Source organism: Geotrypetes seraphini, chromosome 19 (assembly GCF_902459505.1).
Source record: "Geotrypetes seraphini chromosome 19, aGeoSer1.1, whole genome shotgun sequence".
Classification (NCBI taxonomy): Eukaryota; Metazoa; Chordata; class Amphibia; order Gymnophiona; family Dermophiidae; genus Geotrypetes; species Geotrypetes seraphini.
This window is the reverse complement of record NC_047102.1, coordinates 1,741,150-1,759,063: the sequence shown is the minus strand read 5'-3', so window position 1 is coordinate 1,759,063 and position 17,914 is coordinate 1,741,150. Positions and strand designations below refer to the sequence as shown.

General features: G+C 42.5%; 1 protein-coding gene across 4 annotated transcripts in view; it reads right to left on the bottom strand.

Moving 5' to 3' along the window:
- Positions 1-6,811: 6,811 nt before the first annotated feature.
- Positions 6,812-17,914, bottom strand: part of MPPED2 (metallophosphoesterase domain containing 2) — a 94,157-nt gene continuing 83,054 nt past the window's right edge. For 3 of the 4 annotated variants that reach the window (XM_033928751.1, XM_033928752.1, XM_033928753.1), the window contains exons 5-7: positions 12,231-12,346; positions 9,569-9,682; positions 6,812-7,058 (exon numbers count right to left, since the gene is read on the bottom strand). In XM_033928751.1, the coding sequence (XP_033784642.1) occupies positions 6,940-7,058; positions 9,569-9,682; positions 12,231-12,346 (349 nt within the window). In that variant the 3' untranslated portion in view covers positions 6,812-6,939. Of the gene's footprint in view, positions 7,059-9,234; positions 9,330-9,568; positions 9,683-12,230; positions 12,347-17,914 lie in introns of all 4 variants that reach the window. The other variant, XM_033928754.1, reaches the window with a different exon arrangement.

Below are 17,914 nucleotides of genomic sequence, written 5' to 3'. Positions count from 1 at the left end.
TGTTGATACTGTATTTGCACCAATAGGTGATAAAAGTATAGGAGGCAGCCTCTTTCTTTCTGAAACAAAGCATAGAATAAAAGTGAAAGGGGACAGATTCAGGAGACATCGAAGGAAATGTTTCTGTATGGAACGAGAGGCAGATGCATGAAATGTCTTCACAGTGATGAGGATTATATCTGAATTCAGACCAAGTCAAATCTTGGGTTTTAAACAGATCGCTTTAAGCTGAAGTTCCCGACAATGTCCGAGACCAATCATGAACTGATCTGGGCAGCCACCGTGGGCTAAGATTGAAGAGGTGCTGAGGTTCACTGCCTCTGCTCCCACTGCTTTGAAATGCCAAAGTCCCCTTTCCTACCTAAACTTCTGTCTCTCAAACTGGAGCTGGTAAATGTCACAGGATGCCCATTCTGCACCAAGTTCGTACCCACGCTCTGACAAATTCCCAGAGCACAGTGCTGCAAAATGCAAGGTATTTGAACTGAGACCCTGCAGATTTATTATCTGTTAATACTGTGTATACTGTCAGCATTCTAAAAATAGTAAATATTAGTTCTTCTGGCCTGTATCCATGCGACTGGTATTATTCAATGATGTGTACAGTTTCTTCCAGGACTGACCTTGTAACCATGCAATTTATCTAACGCAAGACCACACTGATGATGCCTATAAATAAGAGATGATGCCTCTCTGTTGAATGCACGCTATTTAACCAGGTGTGAAAAATTAGATACAATTTGAATGTTTTAGGAGGATTTTGCAGAGGTTGCGTTGCTTTGCTCTGGGATTGTCTAGGCAGATGGAACATTCACAAACTGTGCTACAGAATCCACCCAGCACTCTACCTTCCTCCTCTCTCTGAGTCACAGAACAGCTGCCTTACATTGCAACCACCTCCCTGGTCCTTAATTTAAGCTCTCTGGAGAAACCCAGCTGCAGACAGAACATAGAAATCAGACTTGAGACCCTGTTCAGTTCCAGTGGCAAAGGCAACGGAATGCTTTTTTGCTCAGGGAGCCCCAAAACCTCCACCCTAGACCCCACCCCCAGAATAATAGTTCTAATTGTACTGGCATTTCTTCCATTCATTCATCATATACACACAATATAATCTTATTAACAATACAGACTGGGACTATCTTAAACAGCTGGAAATGCTCAAGAGGTTGGATACCATTGCATTAATTTAATGTATGATGGCACCTTATTAAGCACCGAACATGCACAGAACTGTTCCGTCTTTGATACGCAGTACTTTGGACTATTGCAATTCAGTTCACATTGCCGGGCATCGTACAAATATATTTAGATTACGAAGAATACAGAATGTCTGATTTTAAAAAATCAGATCAGATCACAGGGAGCTCCACTGGCTTCCATTTGAGGCTCATGTGATGTTCAAACTAGGCATATACAACCAGACCCTCTACAATATCACAACATCTAAAAACTCATGACGAGCATTGCTTGATTATTTTCCAATACTGGCAATGTTCACACCAGAGATCCAGCACCTGAGTACCTGTGAGAATTATTTACTTTATTCACAACAAACCATCCACTATGTAATACTGCTTTATTTGTTTTCCCCCCAGTTCGAGGTTGCATGTATAAGAAGTTCCAGCAACGCCTATTTGCTTTCCAGGTAAAATTTCTAGAAAATTGAATTGAATGTCCAGTTTTGTGAACTGCATCGATCCGCGAGGTTTTGCGGTCTAGAAATGTAATATAATGTAATGCCCCAGCCTTCATCTGCTTCTGAGAACGAGAAGGGTCTCAACCAAGACTGCCTTTCCGACCTCATTTACTATGCAAGGAATTGCTCTTCCACGAGAAGAGGCTATTGGCTAGCAAAAATTGCATTTCTGGGTTAGTCCACTGAGAAAAACCTTGTTAATGGTCTTCAGAGTCACCTCGTCAGCAAGGTTCAGAAGCACTTCCAATTCTGTTTAAAAAAAAAAACCAAAAAACTCAGCATGCACAGAAAACACAGGCAAGAACTTGGCCTTCCACTCAGATGCCAGAGCTTTCAGCGGTTTCTTGCAAGCAGGTCATTATCCCAGACTCATGAGTCTCTTCCTAAAGGTGGTTTGTGATGCAAAGAGAGCTGAGTATTCAAAAAGAGAAGAATGAACTGACCTGGGACCAATCACCACAATCTTTCTTTGCAGATAATGTTACCTCAGCTTAACTAGCGTGGATATAAATATTCATAGAGTGCTTGAAAACAAGATATTGCTGATTCCACAGTTGTAGCCGAGGTTCCCTGCACGTGGTGACGACTCGAGAGAGACATCACTCATTTCTTTGGACAAGTCTGTTGCAGGCAGAGCACACAATAGACCGTCTCACAAAAAAGTGCCACAAAAAAGCGGATCGGCGACTGTTTCTAATACTGGCTGAGTGAACCTTAAATCATCTGCGCAAGAGAAGTCTCCGTGTCACCACCACATCCGTCAGGGCACAGTTCAAAAAGGAATTTTTCAGCTGAAAGAAGGAGAAAAATGTTGTACGTTAACACAGTAAACAGTTCAAGACCAGCACAGTCCACGCAGGGTCCCCCCCAGAAAGAGGGGTAGCAGTGAAGGAGAATCTGGAGCCTTTAAAGAGCAACCTAATAGCACTGTCAAAAACCAGCATAGCCCGAGTATAAACAATGGCCAGGCTTGTACCTGTAGGCTACGTCCTCCACCCCACACTTTGTCTCAAGGGTTGTAAATACTACTTTATAAAGGCCTCCACACACACACATAACATTCCTTTTATATTGAAAGCCACCATTTACCTTATACTCGAATATAAACCGATCCAAATACTGAGGAAAAAAGGTTGACTCGACTATAACACATGCAGAAAACAGGAAAAAAAACCTTTCCACATATAAACTAAAAGTACTAATGTAAAGGGCATGGAGGACCTCTCATATACTGACAGACTGAAAAAGCTAGGGCTTTTCTCCCTAAAAAAGCGGAGACTTAGAGGAGACATGATAGAAACCTTCAAGATCATGAAGGACATAGAAAAAATAGACAGGGACAGATTTTTCAAATTAAGGGGATCAATAAGTACAAGGGGGCACTCAGAGAAATTGAAAGGGGAGAAGTTTAGAACAAACGCCAGGAAGTTCTTTTTCACACAGAGGGTGGTGGATACATGGAACGCGCTACCGGAGGATGTGATAAGCAGGAGCACGCTACAGGGGTTCAAAGAAGCTTTGGATAGGTACTTGGAAGACAAACGGATTGAGGGATACAGATAAGAGTAGAGGTAGATTATAGGGATGGGATTAGAGGTAAGTTACAAAATTAATCAGGGACCACTGTTCAGGCACTAGGCCTGATGGGCCGCGGCGGGAGCGGACCGCTGAGCAAGATGGACCTCTGGTCTGACTCAGCGGGGGCAACTTCTTATGTCCTGAACAGTCCAAAATATAAATTTTTGAAATTGACATATTTCAATCACTAAATTTAAAATAAAAGCATTTTTCCTATCTTTGTTATCTGGCGATTTTATTTTTCTGATCATCTTGTTCTATCTGTGCTCTTAACGCCGTTTCCAAGGCCTCCATATGCTCCTCTTCTTCACTTTTTGCACTACGTCCTTCTTTGGCACTGATTTTCATATTCATTTTTCTGCTTCCATCTCCTCCCCTTCCCTCCATTCTAAAACACAACACATTCCGAAAATCAATTAAAACCGCTCTATTTGCCCAATTCCTTGCCTAATCAGATGACCTCTCTCAGGTATTCTTTCCCCTTATAACCCCAATTTATTATGTAACATTTTTCTTCTCTCATGTATTCTTTCTCCATGTTTCTCCAATTTATTATGTAACATCCTTCTTCTTGCATTTTGTAATTCGCTGATTGTCCAGCCTTCTTTCTATGTGAACTGCCTAGAAGTCACTTTGACTATGGCGGTATAGAAAAATAAAGTTATTATTATTATTATCATCTCCTTCCTCTTGCTTTCTCCTGTCTCCCCTGCACCGTTCCTTTGCTGCGATCCACCCAAGCAGAAACAGGAAGTTGCATCAGAGGGGGGTGGACCGCGGTAAGTGAAAAGTACAGAGGAGGCCAATGACTTATGTACTTCTATCCTCCACTACCCGCTCCTCCCTATCCCAGACCGACATTGCACTTACAACCCGATGCTCTTGGCTGGGCTGGTGAAGGGCCTTGATTGAGCGTCTGCGCTTGCTCAAGGCTTCCTGGACTACCATTGAGAATCCCGGAGAGGGCGGGAGCCAGCAAGCCTTGAGCATGCTCAGACGCTCAAGGCTCTTCAAACCAACACAGAGAGTTCGATGTTGGTCTGGGCCAGGGGGAGGGAGGAAAAAAAGCACCATCATCCAAAGGAGGCTAAAATATAAACCGAGAACCCCATTTTTGGGCCATTTTTTTTGGCCCAAAAATCTGGTTTATAATCGAGTATATACAGTAAGTTTTATTGTGAGTGGAAATATTCTATTTTCATTCCTTCTGCTGAGTTGATTCTCTACTGTTTATCCCCTCATCACCTTCTATGGAAGAACATTCCAGGCACCCACCACTCTTTTCAGTTTCTCTTCCCAATTCCCTCTAGAAGGGGGCTTAGGTTGCAGACTGTTAGAGCTGGGATTTTTTACATGCTTAGGACCAGAAGAATGGAATAAGCTTCCATCTTATAATAAACAGCAGAGGGGTTTCGGTGTTTAAAAAAAAAATGATTGAAATGTCATTTGTTTGCATTATGAGATACATGAGTTGAGCTGGAGGCTGTTCTGTCGTGTGACCAATGCTGCAAGCTCCTGTTTAGAAAGACTGGGGACTCCTATTATTGCTGTTATGTTTTGGGTTTATGACTGTGTGGAATTTTTAATCGATCTATGATCATTGTAATGTTGTAGTTCATTTTATTGTGTTTCTTATGCTGTACTCCGCTTGGTTAAAAGCAGATTATAACAAAACCAAACCAAAAAGCTTCATTTCATCCCCTGTAGATCTATGGTTTCCCTATTTTTGGAAAAAGTTTATTTGCTCATTAATATCTTTCAATGTTCGCTAAATATTGACCTGGCCATCTTTTAGGCATTTGACTATGTGTTATTTATTTTCCAGTATGTATTTTGGTTTTGCTCGTTTTGGGGGGTGGTCCTTTGCTCAATGAAAAGGATGGTCTATAAACTCCAGATAAGACCCTGGAGGATTGCAATTAGCAGGTGGTACCTTCCAGTGCATTGTCCCGTGTGCTGTTCATGTAGGCGCCTTCATCACCTCCTCAAGAAGATGTGTTATGTCATTGGAGAAGTCTTTAATTGGGCACCTGGTAGGAGCCCATTAAAACGGAAGCTGTTGCTTGTGGCGGTGAACACTAGAAGTGCGTGGGAAGAGGCAGAAGGGGTGGAGAGGAGGTGGGGTCCTGGCGCCCCCACCAATGTGGCACCTGGGGCAAACCGCCCCCCCTCATCTCTCCCCCACTGCATTTGATTCATTCTCATCCAGGTGGCGTCCAGCAACAGTTTACAAAGGCCAAAGCATTTTTTTCCCTTCTAAAGGAGGACAAATGCTTCTGCTTTCATAACAAATTGGAACACAAAAATAAATGAAGACGTGTTGGTTCTTCTCTTCCAGCGACCCACACTTTGCTTGATGACATTACAGAGCAACAGAGCACAGGTTGAAGAACCAAGACTTTCCCCCCTCATGCAAGGTAGATAAAGTGAGCCCAGTCTGCGTCTGAAGTCACCATCCCTACACTTTGAAACGGTGATGGACAGAAAGGAAAATTCACTGACGCCATAGGAGAAATTCTTTGAAAATTAAAACAGGTATTTAAAAATCTTGCAATTTTATTTGCATACAAAGGCTGCTAGATATATAATATCACAATAAATTTAAAGCAAAGCTGTTCTTCTACAGGCTATGAAGAAGGCAACAGAAAGAGAAAAGCAGAACAGCATTGTACAGGTGCAAAAGGAAAATCTATCTGCCTGGATATTTTGTGCGAGCACGACTGCCTTTACACACAGTGCAAAATAATAATAATAATATTTTAAAAAATTCCAGAATATTTAAATATAAAAAGACAATTAAACCTCATTTCAGTCCGCCTTGATTGTATTCATTTCAGTTGACATGCCAAAAGGTGTGCATAGACCACACCCATCCAGGAACGCCTCAAGCTGCTCACCAGCTGGATGTATCAGCAGCATTTCACTCCGGCATGCAACACCCAGCTCCCCCCCCCAATCTGCCATACTGCGCAAAAAATACATCTATTTACACATTTATAAATCCATATTTAAAAGGAGTTTGCATTTACACGTTTAACGGCATGAAATACCTGCTTTGTACAGTTTGCAGCTCCATAACATTTTATGTAAAAAATAATTTAAACAAAAATAAGGATAATTACAGGTAAAATGTAGGTAGCAAATCTAGTCCAACTTACAAAAACATTAAAAAAAAACAAAGCAAACAAACCCAGAGGTTCATTTTTAGAAAGAATTGCGATGCGTAAGGACAACACTGACGTTATAACAATAAGAAACAATTTACCCCAAACCTAAATTCAAATAATATTTTAAACTTGTGCAAATTCAGGAGATTTAAGATGCTACCTGTTTGTTTTACACATATACTTCTTAAGAGAAAGTATGGCCATCCTCTTGAGACCACAGAAAATGTACAATGGCAAATTTGATCAGAAACCAAAAAAGTAATTGTACAATTTCACGACGATTCCATGCTTAGATCAATTTAAAAGAGAGAAGACACATCCCAGAATAGTCTCTCAGACCTTGTACCATAAATTTACAAATAAAAACCTCAAAACCAAACTCCACAGTATCTGGAAAGAAACAAGTACATTAACATGTGGATATTATTAATATTATTTTTTTTTTTTTTTAAATGGCAGTTTACAACCCTCCTTTTCAAGTGCATCTTGCTGCTTTCATGATCCTTGGGGATTCGGAAGGTCAAAAATAATTGGTGGATTGGTAGGCTGGAAGCTGACTGTACAGGTTGAGGCATTGATGTATGTGGTATAACCGTCTGTCATGATGCCGTAACCTGTGGGAAGAGGGTTTCACATTTACCAGACCAAAAAGCTGAACCCAATGCCTCAAGCAAGAAACAAACACAGGCTGACTAGGAGCTGGAATCCTCTTATTAGGCAGGAGTTTCCCCAAGGGCTTTTTTCATCAAACCGCGGTAGGGTAAATGCTCCGACACTCATTCGGTTCCAGGAACGTCAGAGCATTCAACTCACCAGCCCAAGTTAAAAAGCCCTATCACGGTTTAATAAAAGCCAGGGTAAATTTTTACAAGATAAATACAATTTAAAAACTTTTAAGTGCAGCAGAGAGAGAGGTTCCTTTACTGAAGCTCTATGGAAGCCATGAAAACTATATTCCATACAGCTGAGCAAGGACTGTTGAAAGCAGTTGAGAAGATCAGACCTGCCAAGTCTCCCACATTTAGTGGAAGACTCCCACTTCCACTGGGGAGCAAAGAACTCCCGCTCAGCAGCCTCCCCTTGCATTAATACAGGGTTACCAGACATCAGGGGAAAACCCGGACATGTCCTCTATGTCCAGGTGCCGGCAGTCCCCCTGTGCATGAGCGTACGTCAACGCGATGACATCACATGTGCGACATCATAGTGTTGACGTCTACGCATGCACAGAGACCACTCAAGACACAACCCCAGGGGTGGGGCTGGGGAGTGGAACAGGGGGGCCAGATGTCCTCTTTTATTCAAGAAGAAATCTGGCAACTCTCCATTAATAAGACATCGTGTCCTTCTGCTGGCGCCAAAGCCATTGAATTGTAGGGGACAAGGGGGTCAGAGTGGGCAGGGATGGGGTCTCCTTGGCAGCTCTGGAAGGGATTCTATGCGCGATGGCCCTTAAATGAATCTCCACACAGAGCTGATCTTCTCTGCCCAGTGTTTTCACTCTTCAACAGCTGTACTTCTCTTAAGGTCATTGTGACGTGCAAATCTGCTAGAGAATTAATACAGATTTATCTTGATCGATTTTGAACTTTCATAACCTGCATTGCGTACAAACACAGTTGAAAACAGTCAAAAAATTTGGAACCTGAACTTCTGCTCACCCTCAGGTCTGCACTAAGTAGTTATCACTGAATAATTTTGAACACACGGCATTGCATTTTGAGAGGGAGTCAAAGTACAAAACAACCAAGAAGCACGAGAGGCCTTCAAGTTCTGAGCAGTCAAACTTCCATTTATTGAAGGACTCGACATGGTATAGCAAGAGTTAATATGCAGGTGTAACTTCACCTTGCATACGGATTGTTGACAGAGTCAAGGTTTGGTGTTATCTGTTTGGCTATCTTTCCATTGTTCTTTGTATGGATTACATTGAATGACCCCTGACGCAGGCAGATACACCGAAACATGGACCATGTCAGGTCCTTCAATAAATGGAAGTTTGACTACTCAGAACTTGAAGGCCCCTTGTGCTTTGACTGTCTTGCATTCTGAAAACAGAACACAGAGATCAGAAGTGAAATGGCCAGGTTAGCATTGGTGTTTTACAAAAGGAGCAGCCACTTGAAGAAATGACCCAGCAACTCCGAGTGAAGGTGCCACTGCGTGAATGTGGAAGTAGCAATTTCATAATTTGCATGTGTGGCTACTCCATTTTACAACGGTAATGTGTGTAAGTGCCACCAGTTCAGTAAAGAGGCCACATTTTAACATGGTTTTATTTTGGGTGGTTAAGGTTTGGACATGTTCCTGGAGGAAAAGTCTATAAACTGCTGTCGAGGCAAACATGGGAGAAGCCACTGCTGTCCCTGGATCAATAGCATGGAATGTTGCTACTATTTATGCTTTGTGATTTGGATTGGCCTCTGCGAAGACAGGATACGGGGCTAGATGGACCACTGGATTTCGGAGATTTACTTTTTTGAATCCAATGTGGACATTTTTTTAAATCTGTGCATGACTTTGAGCTAGAGGAAAAGCAGATGTGGAAATTTTTCCCCACTCATGGGCATTCTGTCTGTAAAATGGGGAACTTGGTTGGGGAAATTAGCATCTGTAAGATGAAAGAAATTAGGGTGAGATCAGAGATTGCGGAACGCAACTGTGGAATCTCTGAGCAGCGTGGTTCTCCATGTGGCTTCTTGAAATCAGTATTTACACATGTATGCAAAAGGCATGTGTGAAATGCTGTTATTTACGTGTGGATATCTTTCTAAAATCTCTGGTGCTCACCTGTTAGAACTCTGCATGAGGATAAAGGCCTTCCAGTAGCTGGAGGAGCAGAGGTGGGACGTATGTGTCTGCCATGGGGAAAATGCTTTCAGGATCTTCGGAAAGGATGAGAGATTGTGTGCTGTTAATCAGGGGCGGAGGAGGAAGCCCACAGTAGTATTTGAGATCAGGAAATGACAGTCAATGAAGTGGGGGAGGTTGTAAGGACCACGGAGACCTACTTAAGACCTGCAAACAATTTGCATAGCCAAGGATGTGGTTTCTCTTCTTCACGCTATCTTTTATCAATTACACGGATGAGATTTATTTCTCTTTTCAGCTGCATTTTTCTTACCTTCATGAATTCCGCCAAACACGTGCAGTTTCGGTCGAACTCGCCTTTGTACGGTGTTCAACAGCTCAACACAGCCGACTCGCTGGAGCTCCTTTGGAACCCAGTCTCGAAAACCTGCAGCAGAATGCAATCGATGCGAGTCATTTTCCCAATTCAGGTAAAGTTTCATTTAAGCTTTCAGGAAGCCATAATTCACCGAAAGCTTATTAGGTTAGCTCTAATCTCAACCTTTTAGTAAAGCCTACAATTGCTTTGAAGAAGTGTTTCAGCCTTCCCCTTCTCTTAATTTGCATTTTTCTGTCTCTGATTAGATTTATTGAATCTGGGTTAAGAACCTTCGAAATAAATGAGTTGAAAGTGCAGCCTGACTCTTTCTGAAAGGATTCTCATTACTTTCAGCCCCTCTCCCACTTGTTCTCTAGCGCTTTGCCGCTGTTTAATGGCCCTTTAGTTCCAGTAGCTGGCCAGGAAGAGTAAAAGCATGCGGGCTATTCCTCAGGTCGGAGTTTAACACATTCAGTCTTCCCCCTGAGATCACTTGGCCTCAATCTCCAGTGGGCCAAAGCCCCAGGAAAGAGACCAGTCAAAGCGTCCATCCTGTGCCCATTGAGTACCTTAAAGTAAAAGGCACTTAGTCCTACCGTTAATATAGGAAATCCATAAGGAAGGCCATTAATTATTAGGAATTAGCTGTGGAGTGGTATTCATCAGATGGTGGGGAGACCTCGAGAGAGAAAGCCCCAGCACAAGGAAGGGAACTAGAGCAACAGCTCTTCTTTAAGAAAGTTAAAAGGGTTTTATTATGAAAGGTGCTCAGCGGAAAAGAGACACAGAAAAATGACAGCAGGTAAAGAGCGAGTGGCCTATGCAGTCTGCAGTAACTCCTAAGCTCTTCAAATCTGAGCAATGCACAAGGAGAAGGACAATAGCACCCCAATATGTGTATCTTTAATACCTGAAAAGCATCATGCTCTTCCACTGCTACTATTCTATAACCCCTGCCCCTGCCTCCCCCCTTTACGTGAACGTCTATCAGCTCTTCTATTCGTATTCTGCGGCCGTTGCATCATAATAGACAGAACATTCATATATCAGTTCTGCTGGACTGACCTTTATGGAGGAATAAGCCCTAGTTGGCTGGTGCAGCGGCCTGAAAATCTGGGGAACAGGGTTTAGTTGCTGGGCAGGTCACTTAACCCTTCATTGCCCAAGGTACAAAAGAAATATGTTTATACAAAATGTAAACCGCTTTGATGGTACCACACAAAGTCCCATTTCTGTTACATGTAGAGAATGATGTGTCCCAGTACCACCAGGAACTCAATTTCCCTGTCCCTACCCCATTCCTGAAAGCTCTGCCTTAACCACACAAGTCTCGAACACTTATGATTTTAAAGCGGTTGAGGCTTGTGCAGATGAGGACGGAGCTTAGGCATTGGTGGAATGAGGCGTTATGACATCACAATCTGAGCTCTAGAATGTTGCTACTTAGGATTTTAAAGGGTTTGAGGCTTGTGCGGATGAGGACGGAGCTTAGGCATTGGTGGAATGAGGCATTATGACATCACAATCTCAGCTCTAGAATGTTGCTACTTAGGATTTTAAAGCGTTTGAGGCTTGTGCGGATGAGGCGGAGCTTAGGCATTGGTGGAATGAGGCATTATGACATCACAATCTGAGCTCTAGAATGTTGCTACATATGATGTTAAAGTGTTTTGAGGCTTGTGCAGATGAGGCGGAGCTTAGGCATTGGTGGAATGAGGCATTATGACATCACAATCTGAGCTCTAGAATGTTGCTACTTAGGATTTTAAAGCGTTTGAGGCTTGTGCGGATGAGGCGGAGCTTAGGCATTGGTGGAATGAGGCGTTATGACATCACAATCTGAGCTCTAGAATGTTGCTACTTAGGATTTTAAAGCGTTTGAGGCTTGTGCGGATGAGGCGGAGCTTAGGCATTGGTGGAATGAGGCATTATGACATCACAATCTGAGCTCTAGAATGTTGCTACTTAGGATTTTCAAGTGTTTGAGGCTTGTGCAGATGAGGACGGAGCTTAGACATTGGTGGAATGAGGGCAGATACCAGCCCATGGTCATTGTTTCCCCCTCTCCCCCCAAAAAAAAAAAAAAAACCACAACAACCAACCCAACAAACATTCACCCTCAGCTGTTCAGCTGCAGAAAAGCATTAATAAGAGGCGTATTTGTTATTTGGTGCCCAGGGCTAAAATCCATAGGATGAATATGGTCCTGATGCAGTGCATTTCATGACAGAGAAGCCTGAATCAGCAAATTAACTTGTGCTTGAAGGACCGAGGGCTGCAGGAACCCAGTTTCAGTAAAAAAGCTGAAATTGAACGCTTACTAAATCAGTGAAAATTATAAAGCCTTTGAAATAACCATTTTTGCCTGTCAGGGAAGTTCCATTAAGAAAATAAATTATCAAGTTCAAAAAGCTGCTAAACTGCTGTACATATTATCCAATTATCCTTGGCTCCATTAAATCAGAAAATTTAATTTACAGAACACCTGGGAGCCCTGTGGAGGTCCAGAGTTTAATCTTAAGACATAGCTATCTTATTTTCTTCATAGTTCAGCGTGAGATGGAATTGACTGCGTTCCCTTACGGCGAGCTCTTGTCCTGGTCTTTACGTTACATACCGAGAGGTGGCCCATGTGTCATTAGCAGATCGATACCCTCGGGGATCTGGTTCCACTTGTCTAGTAAGGACTGACCTCTGGGGAGGTTAAAGCCCCATCCGTTAAACCAGGGTGTCCTGGAAGAAAAACAGAATAAAACCTCTTGTCAAGTTGATACTCTCTGTAGCCATTTCAGTTTTATCATTCACATGTCATTCTGTACAATGTGCCAGTGGCTAAAACGAAATGTGAAAAAAGGTTCTGCATGATTTAGGGGAAAGTTTTTCAGGTTTGGTACGGGAGAAGTTTGGGGTAAAGATTTGCAGGTTTATTTAGCACGTAGGGGCGTTATGGACTCCTTATAATGTTTCAAAGTTGTCTGAAAATAGGTCACACCAGTGTGGGTCGTGCAAGCTGGCTGTAGGAACATTTCAGCATATACTGTTTGCCTGTTTGAACTTATGGGGATATTGGGACATGGCTTGGAGGAGGTTACAGAAGTATGTGGAATTCAGGTTGAGCTTACGTATAAAATTGTTCTACTGAGATCTGCAATTCTGGCCCACCTCATGCATAAACGTAGGAGCTAAACTGATGGGGTTGGGTGCTCAAGTCATTTTGTCTGAGTGGAAGGATAATACTGTGCTGTCGAGGAGTGTCTTGTAAGGAAGCACGAAGAGGTTGCTGGGATGGGGCTGGAGTGAGCTTTGATGGAGAATTCAGTAGATGGTCCTAAGCACAGGACCGGGCAGAGCTTTGGGTTCTGGCCCAGAAATAGCTAAGAAGGTCAATTTCAAGACAGGGTAAGGCTGGGCAGACTGGATGGACCGTTTGGGTCTTTATCTGCCCTCATCTACTATGTTACTACGCACAGACATTTCTAAAAATGTGGACATCTCTTGCATGTAAATCATTTTTGGGAATTGACGAGGGGAAAGATGATTGTGTCCCAGGGGATAAGGGGGGATTTTTTCAAATTTAAGAAACAATTTTTAACTTAGAGGAAAAAAGAAAATCAAGATTATACGAGAGTGAAGCGCCAAAAAGCCTTTCCAAAAGCAGAGCTGGATACTAAGCCGAATATTAAAACACTCTTTGCCTTGAATGCAAGTATCATACAAGAATACCAAGCAGAGAAATGACCTTGCCCCCACCCCAATATAGCAACAGATCTGTTTTAGGGTACTTGTGACCTGGGTCTCAGCCTCCTGCTCCAACTCCAAAACTGCTGTTCCCACCAATCTAAAAGCCAGACGATGCAACATCTGGAAATATTTTCTATTCAGAATATTGTAGCCATTTAACAGGAGTCAATTAAATGATAAAGAAAAAAGGATTCACAGACAGAATCGCACAGTTCCAGTTACAGGTTTTTTCATTGAGCATAAACTGGAAGATGGTAATTCTGTCAGGCTAAACGACCCCATTTCAAGGAAGATCGATTCAGGACCACCCAGCATTTCCTTTCGCAGAGGTTTCTCACACTCTCATGTTTTCTTAGTAAGGAGAAATTTGAAAACCACTTACTAGACAACATGGTTTAGCTGACAATTGCTCTCCTCTGCCTTTCTGTCATGTAATTTCTACTGAGTTAGACTGAGGAATAAAACAGTGCATGTGCCAGACTGGCCAAGACGCAATTAAGAGGAGTAGAGCACATGGATATTTTAAGCAAACATGCTCTACAGCCCGTGGTCAGCAAGAGCTCCTATCTTAGCACTCTTGAATTTTTTTCCTTAAACAAAAGTTAAATTGCTTTATAGGGTCCCTGAAGAAGGAGTGTTTTGCCTTGAAACCAAGCCTGGTCGAACCATTATCTTTGTGCTTTAACGACGGAGGAAAGAATCATTGGCAAAAGTTACCAAGTGTAATTTTACTCATACTTGACTTTGAATTTGGGCTACTATCATGGGGCTGTGTTTGTGGACTTTGAAAGAAACTTCACGGGAATCTATCACTTATTGATTGTCACTAAAATTAATCACATTTGTGTCAGCACGCACGTGAATCCCTATGATGGTGTGCGGCTGAAACGGAGAGTTAAGCCTCTTGCCAGAGCCAAGCTGAGGGACTGGTTTCTTATAGCTCTTTATTCCACTCAAGATTCTTATACAGTGGTGCCTCACACAACGAACTTAATTGGTTCCAGGAGCAAGTTTGTTATGCAAAAAGTTCGTTATGTGAAACGCGTTTTCCCATAACAATACATGTTAAAAAAAATAATTCGTTCTGTAGCATAAAATATGCTAAGATGACATAAAAAAAGTTAAATTTTTTGTTATTATTTTTATTTAGATACATCTAAAAACATAATTTTTTTTTAAACAAACACACATTTTTTAAATTTTAAGACAGACTATACAGTATATAAAAAATATTGAGTTTATCTTAAAAGGACGACTGTATACAGTGAGAGAGGGCAGAGTCTCAGCGGCAAAAACTGGGACTTAACTTTTCTTTTTTTTTTTTTTCTAGCATTGGGGAAGCGGCGAGAGTAGCTCCGCCCCTCCATAAAAGGAGGCGAGCCGACGGTCCGCCACTGCACAGGGAGCCAGGCGAAGGGCTGTGAGAGAGGGCAGTTAAGCGCAGTGAGTAACGCAGCTCGGGCGACTTCGTTGTGTGAAACGAAGTTCGTTGTATGAATCAAGACATGAAGTTCGTTGTGTGCAGCGTTCGCTGTGCGAGGCGTTCGTTATGCGAGGCACCACTGTATTAGTTTGAGTTGCTATTGAAATTGAACACAGTTTCCTGTTGCTACATTTTGCACCTTTGAGAGTTATCAGAGCATAGTTTGGGGTTAGTGGGTGGATTTCAAATAAAGCACTACCACTTTGCACATTCAAATAATGCCAGCGGCATCCTAAGGGAGGTGTGTGACCAACATTGTGAACTTGCTGCCCGTGTCAATGTCGCCTCTCTGTGACATCACTTCCGGGTCCCTCGCCTAGGAACTGACAGCTGACACAACGCGGACAGCAAGTTCGTGCTGTTGCTCTCGCCTGGAAGATTAAAAAGGTACGGGGAAGGGGTGCCACCACGCTGGCCATCACTTACCCTCGCTACACCGCACCGAAAGTCTGAGGTATCCAAAAAATGATCACTTAAGCAACCTATTGACCCAGAATCATCTCAAGTTTGAAATTAGAATTGCCTAATCTAAGTAGATGTTGACCAGTTATCAAAAACTTATTCAATTTCAAGAAATCCAAAGACCTCTCAAACTGAGACTTTTCTAAGGGAAGTGGGACTGGAATTTCACCTGCCCGAATGGAAACTTTATAACCAGAATGAGCAAACTCCTAAGAATGTTAACGAGGGTTGGGGAAAATGGTGGGCCCTGTGAGACCCTCCACCCACTTGAGAAAAGTCCTTGAAATTTTATAATCTGAGGCAATAAACCTCTGAACAAATGAAAAACAGTACCTACAAATAGCCTCTAACTTCATAGTGATAGCAAAAGCTCATTGGTGCACCAGATCAAAAATGACAGCCCAGGTCACAGCTCTATGGCCTTTCCCTTCGGCTGCTAGAGAACTTCAAACCCAAATTCTGCATAGTGCACTATGTCAAACCTATCAAAGCTCCTTCCAATTTGCCATCCAGAAAAGGGCACTGCCTCCCTCGCATGCTCCTTGGGAGCTCTGATAAGTTCCTTCACCCGCACATCCTTAGTAACATAGTTACATAGTAGATGACGGCAGATAAAGACCCGAATGGTCCATCCAGTCTGCCCAACCTGATTCAATTTAAATTTTTTTTATTTTATTTTATTTTTTTTAAATTTTTCTTCTTAGCTATTTCTGGGCAAGAATCCAAAGCTTTACCCGGTACTGTGCTTGGGTTCCAACTGCCAAAATCTCTGTTAAGACTTACTCCAGCCCATCTACACCCTCCCAGCCATTGAAGCCCTCCCCTGCCCATCCTCCACCAAACGGCCATACACAGACACAGACCGTACAAGTCTGCCCAGTAACTGGCCTAGTTCAATATTTCATATTATTTTCTGATTCTAAATCTTCTGTGTTCATCCCACGCTTCTTTGAACTCAGTCACAGTTTTACTCTCCACCACCTCTCTCAGGAGCGCATTCCAGGCATCCACTACCCTCTCCATAAAGTAGAATTTCCTAACATTGCCCCTGAATCTATCACCCCTCAACCTCAAATTATGTCCTCTGGTTTTACCATTTTCCTTTCTCTGGAAAATATTTTGTTCTACGTTAATACTCTTCAAGTATTTGAACGTCTGAATCATATCTCCCCTGTCTCTCCTTTCCTCTAGATCTTCTGGCGCAAGCCTCCTATCATTTTCGTCACCCTCCTCTGGACCGCCTCAAGTCTTCTTACGTCTTTCGCCAGATATGGTCTCCAAAACTGAACACAATACTCCCAAGTGGGGCCTCACCAATGACCTGTACAGGGGCGTCAACACCTTCTTCCTTCTACTGACTACGCCTCTCTTTAAACAACCCAGCATCCTTCTGGCAGCAGCCACTGCCTTGTCACACTGTTTCTTCGCCTTTAGATCTTCGGACACTATCACCCCAAAGTCCCTCACCCCGTCCGTGCATATCAGCTTCTCACCACCCAGCATATACGGTTCCTTCCTATTATTAATCCCCAAATGCATTACTCTGCATTTCTTTGCATTGAATTTTAGTTGCCAGGCATTAGACCATTCCTCTAACTTTTGCAGATCCTTTTATTTGATAAGGGGCCCCAGTGCACGTTTTTATGCAATGGGATCTATTGGCACTGAACTGCCATTAATAAATCTGGCTCTTAGATTGTAAGCCTGAGGACAAGAAAATCCCCGCTGTATCTTACCTTGAGCTAATCCTCAAATATGAGGGGATGTTGAAAAGTTCTCAGCCCAACCAACCAACTTCCTACATTCTGAGTGTCATTTTGCCTCTGTAGCTGAAAAGAGGGTTATCTTATTTCATTAAGTGCCAATTTGCAGAAACAAAATTCTCTGTTTTCGACATTGTTTCAGATCATTGATTGAACCATATCCACTTCGTTCTCTTCTTGGTTGGGCTGAGATCTTTTCAGTGTGAAGAGTTTCAGTGTCTGGTAACCACAGCTGATATGGTGATGTCACAGTGCCTCGTTCCACCAATAAGAGAGCCAACCTCATCAGTGAGGTCACAATGGCTTGATTGTCCTACACTTTTATCACATACAAGGGGGTGCTGAAAAGTTCTCAGCCCAACCAACCAACCAACCTAAATTCTGAGCGTTATTTTGCCACTGGAGCTGAAAAGAGTATTATCTTATTTCGTTAAGTGCCAATTTTCAGAAATGAAATTTTATATTTAGACCTTGTTTCAGATGATTGAACTATATATCCACCTCATTCTCTTCTTGGTTAGGCTGAGAACTTTTCAGCATCCCCTCTTAACTAATAAAGAAACAGTACCACCTATATGTGACAGTGTCCCAGTCCAGAATTCTTAAAACCACCTCTTCTATCCCTCTCCTTTTCCCCCACTTATAAAAAGTGAAATGTCGATTTTCCCAGTGAATATTCATCTGTAAGGATTTTCTATGCTATTGTCCAGGCAGGTAGAAATATACCTTCATTCATCTTCTCTAGTGGCAGGTCGTGGCAGCCCAGAGAAAATCATATACAGATAGCTGCCAAGACCACTGCAATTCACATCAGGGAAAAGTGTAACACTTCATTTCACCTCTTATGTTCAT